The following is a 16016-nucleotide window of genomic DNA, read 5'->3' on the forward strand; positions in this document are numbered from 1 at the left end:
CTAACACCAGCTAAAGCTTCTTCTGGTCACTTAAAAAAATGTTTCTTTTTCAGGCAATGCTGGAAAAAACCCAACCACAGTTGCTGATGACATGATCAGTGCTATTACAGACTTTGCACAGAAACATCCCACCCCATCGTTACAAAAAGTTAAAGTTGTCATCTTTCTATCTGAATTGCTAAATGTATTCTATGACAACATGAAAAAGAGAGAAAATTCCACATCACCTGCCCTTCAGTCCACATGCTTTGAGACTGCATGTAAGATGATCTTCTTTAGAGAATCATGTGATTATCTCTCCTATCATATAGCAGATGTGTAGATATTAATGCTCATTGTTTTATCAGTTTTAGGATTCTATAGACGGCCTCCTATAATATATGGGACAAGTACAAGAACTATGGAACGCCACCTCCCGACCGCTGATTCTTCTGTGGGGCAAAATCGCTCCTGGAAAACAGGAATTGCAAAGGAACAGAAAAAGAATAGAAGTAAGGAAGCAGAAAGAGGGGGATAGGCTTTGAACATCCTAGCCAGTTATCTCATTATTGACTTATGGGTTAGTATTGACCCTCAGTGCTCCTTGTAGCTGTGAACTGGCTGACCAATACTGGTTTATGGATTACCCACTGCTAGAGAAGTTGGCCTGGGAATAGAAGCAGATGGAAGAAGGGAGTGGTCAGGGTCATTTGGTTGTACTACTTCATGAGCAGGCAGATTCCCAGTTGCTTCTCTGTAAGGTATGTGTTTATGCATTATGTTTAAGTATCTGTATTGACCTGCTCCCCTTTCCCCCATTTTGAGGCTTCTGTACTGCTGTGAAAATAATTAGAAAAGCAGCCTCCTCTTGCAATCACGGTTTTTGCCCATTTTAAGCACCCACTCATAGAGCACTGTGAGTTTTACTAGTGATGGAGTGTACCCGTCATCAGCAGCCTCCCTAAACTGGAAGTGGTTGGCTGACACTGCCAGTAGGAATTTCAGTTCTCTCTACACTTACGTCCTGACAACAATTCTTTTCAATGTGCCTTCACACACAGCACATGTTCAGAGCTACATATACACACAATAAATGAAAATGAAAATAATAGTTGGATCTGTTAATGCTCTTGCAATAGCAAGTAATAGAAAATCCAATTTAAGTTGGCTTGTGGAAAAAATGAAATTAATTGACTCACAGGTCTATAAAGTCCAGGCATATCTGGCTTCAAGTCCAGTTTGATCCAGGTGCTCATATTATATAACCTAGACCCTGACTTTCTTCATCTCTCAGTCTCTTCTCAGCTGCGTTGTCTTTATCCTCACGTTTCACATGGTGAAAGATGGCTGCTAACAGTTTCAGGACCATATCCTTACATGGTCAGATCCAATAGGAAAGGGTATATCCAGGGGTAATATATTCTCATCACCAAGAACATGATCCCTGGGAACAGAGGTGTTCACATAAGGCTGAAATTCCTTCTGACTGAATTGGCTTAGGTCATCATTGCAGCTAGGGAACTGGAATTATGCTAATCAGCCAATCCAGAGTCACATGCTCTATCCTTGAACTGAAGGGGCCAGAGTCACATGCTCTATCCTTGAACTGAAGGGGATCACTCTGAAGCAATGGGGAAGAGTTGTTCACCAAACGAAATTCAGGATGCTTTTACCAGAAGAGGAGGAAAAGGCTGCTGGACAGTTAAAAATAACATATACCTACTAGAGGGGCACCTGGGTGGTTCAGTCAGTTAAGTATCTGCCTTCAGCTCAGGTCATGATCTGGGGGTCCTGGGATTGAGCCCCCCATTGGGCTCCCTGCTCAGCAGGGACTCTGCTTCTCCCTCTCCTTCTGCCCCTCCCCCTGCTCCTGCTCTCTTTCTCTCTCTCAAATAAATAAGTAAAATTAAAAAAAAAATACATACCTACTAGAGTATCTAGGGATATATAAAACACATACCTATGTATAAAAATACATACCTAGTAGGGTATCTAGGGATATATAAATTAACATTTTCCCCCTTTGGTTTTTGCAGAGGAAAATTTATATTTAAATATAAGAGTAGGGCGCCTGGGTGGCTCAGTTGGTTAAGCGACTGCTTTCGGCTCAGGTCATGATCCTGGAGTCCCAGGATCAAGTCCCGCATCGGGCTCCCTGCTCAGCAGGGAGTCTGCTTCTCCCTCTGACCCTCCCCCCTCTCATGTGCTCTCTCTCTCTCATTCTCGCTCTCTCAAATAAATAAATAAAATCTTTAAAAATATATATATAAGAGCAGTTAGTCCTTATAAGTGAAAAATTAACTGAATCTGGTTCATCCACTCCCTGCTTACACCAAGAATTTAAAATGACTCATGAAATTTAAAAAATAGACGGCGGCGCCTGGGTGGCTCAGTCAGTGAAGCATCCGACTCTTGATTTTGGCTCAGGTCATGATCTCAGGGTCGAGATGGAGCCTCAGGATGGGCTCAGCACTGGGCGTGGAGCCTGCCTAAGATTCTCTCTCTCCCTCTCCCTCTGCCCCTCCCCTCCCCCATTTCTCTCTCGTAAAAAAAAAAAAGAAAAAAAGACAGAAAGAGACAAGCAAACAAAAGATAACTGAACAGAGCAGACCAGTGACCCAATGGCACTTGGGGCAAAAACCAACAACAACAAAACTACCTTATGTAATCTTTGTTGTTAGATGAAAGGAATAATGCAGATAAAATGTCAGATGAAGGGAAGTTTGTTGGCAGAGATAAACTTAGATTTTAGTAAGAATTTATCTTGTGGACTCTTGAAGAGAGAACTTACAGAGAACAACTTGGAGTTTGATTTGAGCAGATGTTTTTCCAAAGCATGTTAAAGCTATTCATTGATTCAGAGTGCTTTTACTGAGCATGTATTGAATATCAGGCCCTAGAGACACAGACCTGGGAGTCATGTGAGTAGGTGGGAGTTGAAGCCATTGAGCATGGATCCAATTATCCGTGGAGACTATGAAGGTAGAGAGAGTGAAGGCTGAAGGCAAAGCCAGGATTCTTGGTATGTCACCCCAACTCTACCTGTGGAGAGGAAACTGAGGCAGGATGCACAAGGAGAGGTGCAGGAGGGTATTTATCCCAACGATTGGGAATGGGAAAGTAGAGTGACCTTTATCTTTTAAAAGAAATTTATAGGAAAAGTGCTCAGGAAGGTGCCTGGTATGTGGTAAACACTTGAAGAAAGGTAGCCATCATGTTACCTCCCATGAAACACTGGGCTGTGAGTCACTAGAACACACTTCTTTTCCTTCCTTGGATGGTGGCCTTCCATGTAACGTTGGATGTGCGAATACTCAGCCTTCCTGGGACTCGGTTTTCTCATCTCTAAATTGTCCATCCAGGGTCACCTTTGGTCACAGGCAGAATAAGTAGCACAGTTTGGGGTGGTTTAAGGGTGTGATTTAAGTTATTCCTCTCAAGAAAATACCCTTGTCTTTAAACTTTACTCCCTCTTTATTTTTTTTTAAAGATTTATTCATTTTATTTTAGAGAGGGAGAGAGAGAGAGAGAGAAAGAAAGAGTGTGAATGAGCGGTGGGGAGGGGCAGAAGGAGAGGGAGAGAGAGAATCTCAAGCAGACTCTGCACTGAGCACAGAGCCTGCCACGGGCCTCTATCCCGCGACCCTGAAATCACGACCTGAGCTGAAATCAAGAGTTAGACACCCAACTGACTGAGCTACCCAGGTGCCCCTTACTCCCTCTTTAAATATGAACACCTCTGGGATGTAGAAAAGATCAAGTTTAGTTGTTTTTTAGGAATAATAACTATGTTTATAAAGGATTCCCTAAAAGTGCTTTTACACCCTTTATTATATTTTAAACTTGAAACAATCCCATGAGGTGATTAATAGAGCAGATTTTATCAGTTCCATTTTATAAAAGAGAAAATGAAAATTCACTCAGAAGTGGTATTACTTACTCCATGCGTCACAGGTTGAGGCTGATCAGATCTTCTGATTCCAAGCACTGGTATTTTCTGCTCTGCAACCTCATGGCATGAAAGGAAGAGAGAGTCCAAAGTACTTACTTCTCAGGCTTGCCTGCTGTTTTCAGAGAAAAGAAAGTAGCAGGTTCAAGAAGACTCTAAGACCTAGGACTCGACATGATTAGGCCAAAAGCTCTGGAGGGATTGGACGGTGGAAGAAAGGAAAGAATTTAATTTGCACAAACTACACGTCCTGCTGTGGGAAAGTTCTCCAGAAAAAACTCTTTTATAGTGGAATTTGAAGAGAGCTTCCAGATTAAGGTTTGATGCTTCCCTTTGTGAACAGAACTTCGTTCCCTGGATGGACTTGCTAAACAGGAAGGAAGTGTCTGATCGCTCTCCTAGGCCTGTATATCTTGCACTAAAAATGAGTAAATTCTGGCTTTGTAAGGAGAAATCCTTTGGCCTTTACCTGTGGTGCTTTGCCATTTTCTGGCATTTCCTTCTCTAATACAGTCTGTCCATATTTCTACTAGTCATGCTGTCTCAGCAACTTGATGTGTAGCCTCAATGTGTTAGAAGGTTCTGGAAGCCATTGGAAAGCAAAGGAAAATTTTGAGCATCATCACCTTATATGAAAGTATTCACTTAGTATTTCTGCTATTTTCTTTATTATGGGGCTTTCTCTACTTAGAAAGTAGAAGATAAGGTACAGAAAAATGTGCTTTAAATATCTTTAGCAAGGTAATCATATTTCAGAAGAAAATAATAAAGAAGCACACTAAATAAAACTGATAAACATGAAAACATCAATAAATCAGCTTTCACGTTTACACATTAGGTTTTTTAAATTTTTTTTTAAAGTAGGCTCCATGCCCACTGTGGAGCCCAATGTGGGGCTTGAACTCACAACCCTGAGCCTGAGACCTGAACTGAAATCAAGAGTCGGATGCTCAACCAACTGAGCCACCCAGGCGCCCCTACACATCAGTTTCTTATGGAGTTAATTCCACAGAGCTTTCTGGGGAAATTACAATTTCAAGCTATAGTGAAACAAGTATACCTAAATATTTTAGCTAGGCCATTAGTTAATATATGTCATATATGTCAGAACCATTCATTTCATCTGTGGATGATAAAAGAAGCAACTGTGAAATGTGTAGCTTTTTGGTGTTTTTTGTTTGTTTTTTTTCAAAGACCAGGATTAGATGAATGCCAAATAAAAACAGAGGAAGTGCCCTGATTTTCAGAGATCCCTAGAAATGGATATTGTGTTTTCACCAAATGCTGACTTTCCAGGTAATCTTCCTGAACACTGGGCTGACATGAATAAGCAGCTGTCCTGTGTGATCAAGCTATATCCCGGACAGTCAGAATATGACACCATAAAGGACAAGTTCTCTGAGACTTGTCTTTCCTACAAAATAGAGAAGGTAATATTGTGTTACAAAATTACTTCTTTCAACTATCAAAGAACTAACTAATATGAAAGTTAAACTAACAAGGAACTAACATAACACTCTTCTTTCCTTTATATCTTACTATATTTAATTAGACTTACTCAAGCTCCATAGACTTCAAATATCATGGTTCATTCATTAGCAGTAATGAAGGAGATTCCCAAAAGCGACATATATATGTTTGGATACTTTTACTTACAATTTAAAAACAAACCCATTCAAACTGATTAAACAAGAAGAAATGTATCAGAAATTAATGGAAAGTGCATAAGTAGGATGGTCTTTGGAACAGTTAGATTCAGTTTCTCTGGCTTTGCCATCCACAGGGTCAGCTTCCTCTGAAGGCTGGACTCCCTTCATAATTGTAGGATAGCCGCGGATAGCAGTCAGGGCGTCTCTGCTTCCTCCATTCACATCCCATGGAAGGGACACAACCATTGGATAAGAGTCCCAGGCTTTGTGTTGAGCAGACCACTCCAACCAATCTATGTCAGGAGAGTGCTATATATATGTTGATTGGCTTGGACCGGGGCTATCAAATGCCATCATTGTGTGATTCCCCCCAGATTATCCCATCTCATAATCATGAGATTACCCTGATTGGTCAAACCCAATCAGGCTCCACCTGAGAACTATAAGTGAGTCCAACTCCACCCAGACCAGCAGTTGCTGTACAATGTGGATGAAGTGGAATGGATATTCAGGGATTCCCACAATGTCCGCCATGCTGCATAAAACATTTTAGCCAGTAAAGTACAGGAGTTTATTAGAAGGTCATTATCGTACCCTGTATGTCAGAGCAGGGTGTGACAGCCTAGTCATTTAAAAATCTAGCTGCTACTTCCATAAAACTGTGTACTTAATCGCATTATAGCACTCAAGAAATTGTGTTTTCATGAGCTTTCACATGCCTGACTCGCCCACTAGACAGTGGGCTTCTTAAAGTAGAAGCTGCTTTGCCAGTACCCAGCCCGATGCCTAGCATAGCGTGGGACACAATACCCACTGAGTGAACTTACTTCCTGAGAAAGAAAATCAAAAGAGAGAGACTCCTGTAGAAAGGACAGAATTCAAAGGAGGAGATGCTTCATTGATGTTAAAAGCTGTTGAGAGGGTAAGAACCTGGTTCAATTTTGTTTACCCAATATCTGCAGCTTTCTTGGCTCTTAAAGGCCTTTTATTTTACCCATTTTGAAACACCTCAATTTTGGATTAATTCCATAATATATTTTCTCTCCTGCTGCCCCTAGATAAAACTATTTTTAATTCATGGTCCCCAACCTCTGCTGGACTCTCCAGGTGCTTGGAATCCTCTATTGCTTCTTCCAGTCAACTCCCTCATGCATTCCCTATTGCAAAATTTCAACACTCTGCTTGAGGTCTTCTTCTGTCTCAAAACAACTTTCCCTCCTGCCTTTATGACTTGGCTTCTCCTTAACATCTGCTACAGGTAACTACTCCATTCTTATTTATGTATTTATTTTTAATTATTTACTGAAATTGAGGTATAATTGACATGTATTAGTTTCAGGTATGTAACATGATTTGATATTTGTATATATTGCAAATTGATCACCACAATAAGTCTAGTTAACATCCATCATCATACATAGTTACAAGAAAATTTTTTTCTTGTGATGAGGACTTTTCAGATCTACTCTCTTAGCAACTTTCAAATATGCAATTTGGTATTATTAACATAGTCACCATCCTGTGTATTACATCCCCGTAACCTATTTCTTTTATAATTGGAAATTTGCACTTTTTGGCCTCTCTCATGTTGTCTACACCCCACCCCTGCCTCTGGCAACCATCAATCTATTTTCTGTCTCCATGAGCCTGGGTTTATTTTTTGTGGGTTTTGTTTGTTTGTTTTTGATCCTACATATAAGTGAAACCATATGGTATTTGTCTTTCTCTGTCTGACTTATTTCACTTAGCGTAATGCCTTCAAGGTCCATGGCAAGATGTTATGCTTTTTAATGGCTGGATAGTATTCTATTGGGTGTATGTGCATGTGTATATATATACCACATATTCATTATCCATTCATCTATCAGTGGACACTTGGGTTGCTTCCATGTCTTGGCTATTGTGAATAACACAGTGAACATGGGGGTGCACTCAGTTCTTCTTGAACTCTCTTCTTTTATTTCTAGGACATCAGCCTTTCAGATTTCTTCCTCTCTTCCTAGACCTAGATTATATGGATCCCTTTCTTATGCTTTCATACTCCATATGTGTTCTCCTAATCCATCCCTTATCACTCTAAGAGGGAGAGATTTTTTTACTTGTCTTCCTCCCCCACTAGACTGAAAGTTTCTTGAGGGCAGAGATCCAACACAGTGCTTGATTCATAGTAGCTGTTCAATAGATGATTACTGAATGTATGTTAAATTCATTTTCTAGAAGGAAGGAGAACCAATAGAGAATGATATTTTGAAAAAAAAGGAGGACAAAATTTCAAGGAGGGGATGATTCATGGTTTGAAATGCTATTGAGGGTCTAGAAAGAAGTAGTCATTAGATTAGGCAGTTAAGAGGTGATTTATGACCATAATTAGAGCAATGCAGAAGAACTGTATTAGAAGAAGTGAATGGAATGGGTTTAGAGATCAGAAGAAGTTAAGGAAATAATTACTGAATGATTACACATTTTTGAGTAAGAATTTGTTTTATTTTTTAAATTCATTTTTATTTATTTTATTATTAATATTATTATTATTTTAAGTAGGCTCCATGCCCAGCACGGAGTCCAACACTGGGCTTGAACTCAAAACTGTGAGACTGAGACCTGAGCTGAGATCAAGAGTCGGTGGCTATCTGACTCTTGGTTTTGGCTCAGGTTGTGGTCTCATGGTCGTGAGATCGAGCCTTGCCTCTGGCTCCATGCTTAGCATGGCGTCTGCTTAAGATTCTCTCTCCCTCTCCCTCTGCCCCTCCTGCTCATGCTCTCTGTCTCTGTCTCTGTCTCTCTCTCTCTCTCAAATAAATAAATAAATCTAAAAAAAAAAAAGCGCTTAACTGACTGAACCACCCAGGTACTCCTTATTTCCTTATTTTTTTTTAGAGAGGGGGAGAGAGAGAGAGAGAGAAACAGAAAGAAAGAGAGAGAAGGGGGTTAGGAGCAGAGGGAGAGGGAGAGAAAGAATCTTAAGTAGGCTCCGCACCCAGTGTGGAGCCCGAAATGGGGCTGGATCTCACAAACCTGAGATCATGACCATGGCCAAAATCAAGAGTTGGATGTTTAATCCACTGAGCCATGCAGGTGCCCCTTGAGTAAGATTTGAATGCGAGTGAATCTCCAGGAATTCCGGGGAATATATATAGGTAAACATTTTTATATAAATTATAAGTTCTGTTATATAAAATAAGTTATAATAAGCACAATCACAAAGTATAGATGCTCTTAACCTAGCATTTTTCTAAAGGCAGAAAGCTACCTACTCTCTGAATTTGTTGTTTATTTGTGTTTTCTTTTCCTTTTCCTTCTTCCTCTCCTCCAGTACTTGTCCTTCTCTTTCAAACTGCTACTTTAAAATCCACAACAGGGGAGCCTGGATGGCTCAGTCATTAAGCGTCTGCCATTGGCTTAAGTCATGATCCCAGGGTCCTGGGATCAAGCCCCACATGGGGATCCCTGCTCTGCGGGAAGCCTGCTTCTCCCTCTCCAACTCCCCCTGCTTGTGTTCTCTCTCTGTCAAATAAATAAAATCTTTTAAAAAATAAAAATAAAATAAAATCCACAACAAACAGAGTATACTGAGCTCTAAAGTCATTTTCAAAATGTTTTGCTTTTTGCCATTTGCAGATTGAGAAGATACAGAATATATGCCTCTGGCAGAGCTACCAGATAAAGAAAAAGCACATGGACTTGAAGAATGGCCATACAGATAATGAGAGAGTCCTGTTCCATGGGACAGATGCAGACTCAGTGCCATATGTCAATCAGCATGGCTTTAATCGCAGTTATGCTGGGAAGAATGGTAAGGAATCGGGTAATCTGGCTGACCAGAATGAGGTGAATGATACTCTAGTGTTGACTATTCACACCCAAGCAGTGCAGGACCACAGATGGCAGCCATCTTGTCATTATCAGGATAGAGCTCTTGGTGTTTCACCCAAAAGGAGGCTGGCAACCTTCTGAGGATAGATGGAGTGAATTTTAGAAATGATGAAAAGTGGCTTGGGTGGGCAAGAATGGCATTAAAAAATGTTGTGTCAGGTTTGGACATGGTTCTACATACAGTGATAATTTTATGTTTTTTTTAGGAAGGCTTTTGTGTTTCTCTTTACAGGTGCAGCCTATGGAAAAGGAACCTATTTTGCTGTTGATGCCAGCTATTCTGCTGATGATATATATTCCAGACCAGATGGCAATGGCAGAAAGCATATTTATGTTGTACGAGTACTTACAGGAGTCTACACACGTGGACATGCAGGATTAGTTACCCCTCCATCAAAGAACCCTCACAATCCCACGGATCTGTTTGATTCTGTCACAGATGATACACAATATCCAAAGCTATTTGTGGTATTCTCTGATAATCAAGCTTACCCAGAATATCTCATAACTTTTAGGTGTTAAAAAATAGGTTGTTTCTTTTTTTTTTTATCTCAAAGAGATGATTTAGTCATCTATTTATAAGAACAATTTATAGGGTTTTTGTCTTTGCCTTTGGCTTGTTTATGTAGATAAAAATCTCTCTGTTAGGTGCTAACATGCTGAAAACAGCCTTTTAAAAATGCTCTATTGCAATTTGTAGCATACCTCTTTTCTGAGCATATTGATGAGTGGAAGCTAAGAAATGTGGATGACATAATGATAGCTACAACTGTTTACAGACACCAAATGTGTAGGAGAACAAAGAGAGCACATTACTTTTGTCTAGCAGAGAAGAAATAAGATGAATCACTTTAAAACCAAGATGTCATTGTTCTTATAGAACATGTTAAGACATCAAACTGTGTTGGGCTCAACGGTACTATTAAATGAATAGGCTGCTAATGTGCATCTGCAACAGCTGGGAATTTTGCCTCCTGAAGGAATACTTAGTAGCCAGAGCTCAGCTAGAATGATTGAAGCAAATCTGTTGTGGAATAAATCAGGTAAAAGTGTGTTGTACCACTGTCTAACTCCACATAACAAATTACTACAAAATTTAGTGGCTTTGTGGGTAAGGAATTCAGGCATGGCTTAGCTGGGTCGTTCTGACTTAGGGTCTCTCCCGATCTTGAGTAAAGATGTCGGCAGGGGATGCAGTCTTCTGAAGGCTTGACTGGGGCTGGAAGGTCTGCTTCCACTTAAATAGAAAGTTTTTGCTGGCTGGCAGGAGTCCTCAGTTTTTCTCCCCATGGTCCTCTCTAGGCTGCTTGCTCATGACATGGTACTCCACAGTCAGCAATTCGGGAGAGAGGAAGGAGAAGCCATGATGTCTTTTATGACCTAGCTTCGGAAGTCACACTCCATCTTTTCCACAGTATCCTGTTGGTTCCACAGATCAGCTCATTCAGTGTAAGCGGGACTTACATAAGCGCCTGGACACCAGTAGACAGCGATCATTGGGGAGCATCTTAGAGGCTGTATAAATGAGTGAATGACTGATACATTAATAAAATGTGAGCAGTGAAAAGGACTCTAGAGGTCATCTGAGCCCACTGTCCCCTCATCTTTCTCCCCCCGCCCCCCACTCCCAGGGCATAAAGCCCTCAAGCCTCTGCTTGACCACTTCTAACACTCTACATCTCAAGGATCACTTACTCCATCGTGAGACAACTTGAACTATTGGAAAACTCTTGTTTACACTGAGTTGAAATCTGTTCTTCTATGTCTGTTGCCTGCCGATCACCGTCCCATGTTCTGGAGGGACACAGAGCATCTCCTTCCTTTTACAGATGGTGGCCCTTCAGATTCGTCTCTTCCCTCTATTATACTAGAGTTAGGTAAATTCTTGAAATACTTAGCTTATCCTGAAGCATCACTTATCAAGAGTTGAAGTCATTTAAGAAGTGTTTACATAATCGTAAATAAGCACATGCACATTAAAAGGAGTACAGGGAAGCTTAAAGAAATAACTCCCTTCACCAAACTGTGTATCACTCATAACTGCGGCATTCACAGGAGACCACTGCCAACATTCTTACGTCCTCCCTTCTCCTTTCTTCTACATCCACCTTCAACAAAGGCAAAGTCACACTTCATTCTATTACTTAATTATGCAATATTGTATCTACCTTTTTTCATTTAACATTATAAGTGTTACCCTCATGTTATTAATTTTTTCTGTAAATATCATCTTAATGGCCAAGTTATTCCACTATATATTTTCCTTTTATGTATATATAACTGTAAGGTTTTTAAAATGTCATCATCTTTCCTTATAGTTTAATAATCTAATTTCATTTTGCAATATATCTGTATCATTTCCCCAATGTCATTAAATATTTTACCTATCATTTTGATGGTTGCATGGTATTTCGTTGTATGTCTCTACATAAATGTCATGTCAAAGTAGGGTGCCCCATATTTCTAAATAAATATATGGTTGGATTATGAGATGTAAAGAGCATGATCTACCTTCAATGAGACAGTGCGTCCTGAACTTCTCGAGGGAAATAGAGTCCTAGAGAGCAAAGCAAGGTTAAATAATGCTCTGTTAGTGCATGGGCCTTGGCTCCCAACCCCAGTGTAGAATTCTAGTGAGCCAGGTTGGAACACAGAACACGTAAAAACCCTTTTTACGTAGGTTAGGTAGGCTTTTACTTGCAATGTGAACTGCTGTCTTGTCTCCTCCAATGCTGTTGCTCAAAGACCCCCCCAATTTATTTTGCTGTACTCCTACTTCACTAGAAGACAAAGAAGTCTCAAGTATAATATATCCATGTTATTAAAGTTGTGATGGTTTCTTGAGGAACAAAATATAAGCCAATCGAGATTGATTGATTGATTGACTGATTGATTTAACAAAGAGAGAGAACTCCCTGAGCAGGGAGCCCCATGAGGGGTTCAATCCCAGGACCCTGGGATCATGACCTGAGCTGAAGGCAGACACTTAACCGACTGAGCCACCCAGGTGCCCCAGCTAATTGATAATCATATAGTTATTATAAATTCCACCTTCCATCAGTCCGAAGCTAAATGCCTTTCCACCCTTTATGTCCATCTCCTTTCCAGTTGACTTGGCATTCTCCATCCATATGACTAAAATGGTCTCTACTTCTTTCCTAATAACCCACTGTTTCAGGTTAACCCAAATTAGAAGTCTTTAACTTTGCTAGTCACTGACAAAACAGGTTTCTTTTCTATGGATTTCCAGAGTTCTGGCTGATGGTACCTGACTGATCTGAGACCAGAGACCCTGAGATATAGTTCTGACCGGCAGTCCGATGGCTTACTGTCCCATATATCTTCTCTCCTCTTCTCTCTTTACTTAGCATTTTTCTTCTTATTCCTTTCCTTCCCCTCCAATCTTCCCCTCATTTGTGGGAGAATGAGGACACACTCTGAATCAGAGGAAACATTTTAATTTTTTTCTTCATCTATGGTAGAGGAAGAAAACCCATGTAGTATATATGCTGATGTGTTAATTGAACACAGGATTTGTGAATTCATTTACAGGTAATGGGTTAATTATCACAATGCTGGTAAGATCATTTACAGCTAATATGAGTCAATTTGATTTCTCAATAGTTTATGCAAACAAATATACTTTCTTATAGTAAACATGCTTTTTGAGCTTAACTAATTAAATTATTCTATTTCCAAGCTGTGTAGCAAAAACTCTTGCTGTCTCTCCTTTACTCACACTACTTCCACACTCACAACACTTCTGACACCAGATGTGTGTTTTCTCCCCCCACTCTCAGCAATCCTCTGCAACATTAGCTGGGGGTGCCACAATTTCACTCAAGTCTGACACTATCTACCTGGAAATAGTGTCAGATCCCACAGGGTAAGGGCTCAGCCCCACAAGACTGTCTCACCTCCTCCTGTACTACAGATGCCAACAGCAAATCCCAGGTTGTTCCCTGTACTTCTGCCTGACTGGCTATAAATCCTTGTTCCCACAACCCCCTCCTTGGGTTTGACCATTTGCTAGAATGGCTCACAAAACTCAGGGAAACACTTATTTACATTCACTTGTTTATTCTGAAAGGATATGATAAAGGATACAGATGAAGAGTTACATAGGGCAAGGCACATAGGAAGGGTCACAGATCTTCCATGTTCTCTCAGAGCATGTCACTCTCTCAGCACCTTCACCTGTTTCCAACTTGGAAGCTCCTGTAGCTCATACCTTGGGGATTTTTGTGGAGACTTCAACACGTAGGCAATGAATGATCATTAACTCAATTTCTAGCCCCTCTCCCCTTGCTGGAGAATAGGGGATGGAGGTCAAAGCTCCAACCTTCTAATCATGGCTTGGTCTTTTTTGTGATTGGTTCCCATCCAGGAGACCAGCCAAAGTCACTTCATTAGAACAAAAGATACTGCCACACCCAAGAAATACCAAGGCATTTAGGAACTCTGTGTCAGGAAGTAGGGTCAAAGCCCAAATTTTAGAACAAAAGATGCTTCTATTGCTCTCATCAACTTGGAAATTACAAGGCTCTTAGGAGCTCTGAGCCAGGAACCAGGGGCAGAAACCAATGTATATTTTTTATTACCTCACACAAGCTTTGGACTTTTCTGTCACTCTTAGTAAACATATGAAGGAAATCTTATAACTAAACTCACAGAGTGAATAACAATTTTTTTAATTGAAGTACAGTTGACATAGAATGTTACATTAGTTTCAGGTGTACAACATAGTGATTGGACAAGTCTATACGTTATGCTAAGCTCACCACGAGTGTAGCTCCCATCTGTCACCATACAACACTATTACAATGTCACTGACTATGTTCTCTCTGCTGGACCTTTTAGCGACTAACTTAATTTTAAAAATCTTTTGCTTCATCTCCCTCTTTATCTTACCTTTGTGGTCACCAGGATATAAATAACCTCTAACTTTCTTTTCCTTATCTTGTTAAAAAGGACATTTTCAACATAGTAATTTATGTCTCCAAAGCCTCCTGTTACCTACAATTATAATTCTATAACGAAGACCTGTTGAATAAGTAATTTTGACTTCCACAAAATCCACCCCCACATCTTCAATTCAAACCTTCCCTTTTATGTGCCCAACGTGCTCCTGTTTCTCCACACCCAAACCCAGCATCCCCTTCACCTCACAACACCTTGTTCACAGATAGAATACACTAGAAAGGATTTGCATAATACCAGAACAAACTGTCTGCAAAAAATTTAAAAAAGAATGAAAATGCTTCTCTGTAGGCTTTTGTAGTTCATAGTGCAAGATGGTGTTTCTTTCAAATGAACTCTGCTAAAACACCAAAGTACTGAGATAAGGAAAGTACTCACCAACACAAAATCAACAACATAAATTGAACAAATCTGGGGTCAACAAAAAAAAATCAAAATTTTCTGTATAATGAAAAAAGAACCCCTTCCAGAAGGAATTTTAGAATCTAGAACACATTAAGATAATAACGCCTGCCTTGCTACTTTCCAGGGTTAAATAAAACAATACCAAAATTATGTTAAAAATATATATATATTGTAGTTTTAAACTAAAAACTGGAAGGCAAGACACAAATAGTACAAACTATAGAGGCAAAGTAAATGTATTTGATTACATTAACATTTACAAAATTGAGGTTTGAGTTTGGGGCTCCTGGCTGGCTCAGTCTGAGGAGCGTGTGACTCTTGATCTCAGGGTTGTGAGTTCAAGCCCCACATTGGGTATAGAGATTACTTTAAACAAAAATAAAACCTTTAATAAATAAATACATAAAATTGGGGTTCAAGGTTGAATATTTGCATACTGAATTGCAATATTGCAATTTAATATATGCACCTAATTTTGCTTCCTTCCCAAACCCTAGGAAAGGCTCAGTGAAGGGATTTAAAGGATGCATAAGCCCTTAACAACAGGGAGACTAGAAGAGAAGATGATAGCAAAAAGTATTTTAAAAGCTAGAAAGCAGATAGATCTGTGCTAATGACTATAGACAGCTCAACCTTAAGCTAGAAAGTGGGAGGAAAGCTGAGAACCATCTGCTTTACCCTTGAAAGGCTCAGGAACTGACAACATCTGAGCCTCTGGAGCTGAGTGAAGCTGAGAAGAGCAGGTGGTAAAATAAGGACAGGGTGAAAGCCATTTAGGAAACACTTAAATCCCAGATAACTCTTCACACCCTCCTTGCCCAGGGTGACTACCTCTTATCTACCCCGATGGAAATCTGGAGGCTCTTTTCTGCAGATGGTAAAATAGAGAATCTCTAAGCAGGACACCAGGCACAGATGAGGTCTTAGGTACCACAGCAAAAAAGAGAGGAGTCAGTGACGAAATGCAAACCAAATGCTAAATCCGAGAGGACATCTCTCCCCAAACCACCTGGCCCCACTTGACTCCCCAGACAGCAGCAGCCAGACTTTCACCCTTCAGACAAGAGACTGGACATTTCTACTTTACACGTGTCCATGTCAAGAGGAAATTTTACCCTAAAGATACTGATAGCAGAGATTCCCCAGTACAGACCACCAAAACACATACAGTAAAACCCAAA

At 40.2% G+C, this 16016-nt stretch overlaps 1 protein-coding gene across 1 annotated transcript in view; it reads left to right on the plus strand.

The window, feature by feature from the left end:
* Positions 1 to 11841, plus strand: part of PARP15 (poly(ADP-ribose) polymerase family member 15) — a 33809-nt gene extending 21968 nt beyond the window's left edge. The window contains exons 9-13 of the mRNA XM_028110579.2: positions 54 to 260; positions 348 to 491; positions 5225 to 5358; positions 9196 to 9370; positions 9683 to 11841. Coding sequence (XP_027966380.1) covers positions 54 to 260; positions 348 to 491; positions 5225 to 5358; positions 9196 to 9370; positions 9683 to 9972 — 950 coding nt within the window. The 3' untranslated portion in view covers positions 9973 to 11841. The remainder of the gene's footprint in view (positions 1 to 53; positions 261 to 347; positions 492 to 5224; positions 5359 to 9195; positions 9371 to 9682) is intronic.
* The last annotated feature ends 4175 nt before the right edge of the window (positions 11842 to 16016 follow it).

Source organism: Eumetopias jubatus, unplaced genomic scaffold (assembly GCF_037043125.1).
Source record: "Eumetopias jubatus isolate StellerSeaLion01/CBP00866 unplaced genomic scaffold, mEumJub1_p1.0 scaffold_1, whole genome shotgun sequence".
Lineage (NCBI taxonomy): Eukaryota > Metazoa > Chordata > Mammalia > Carnivora > Otariidae > Eumetopias > Eumetopias jubatus.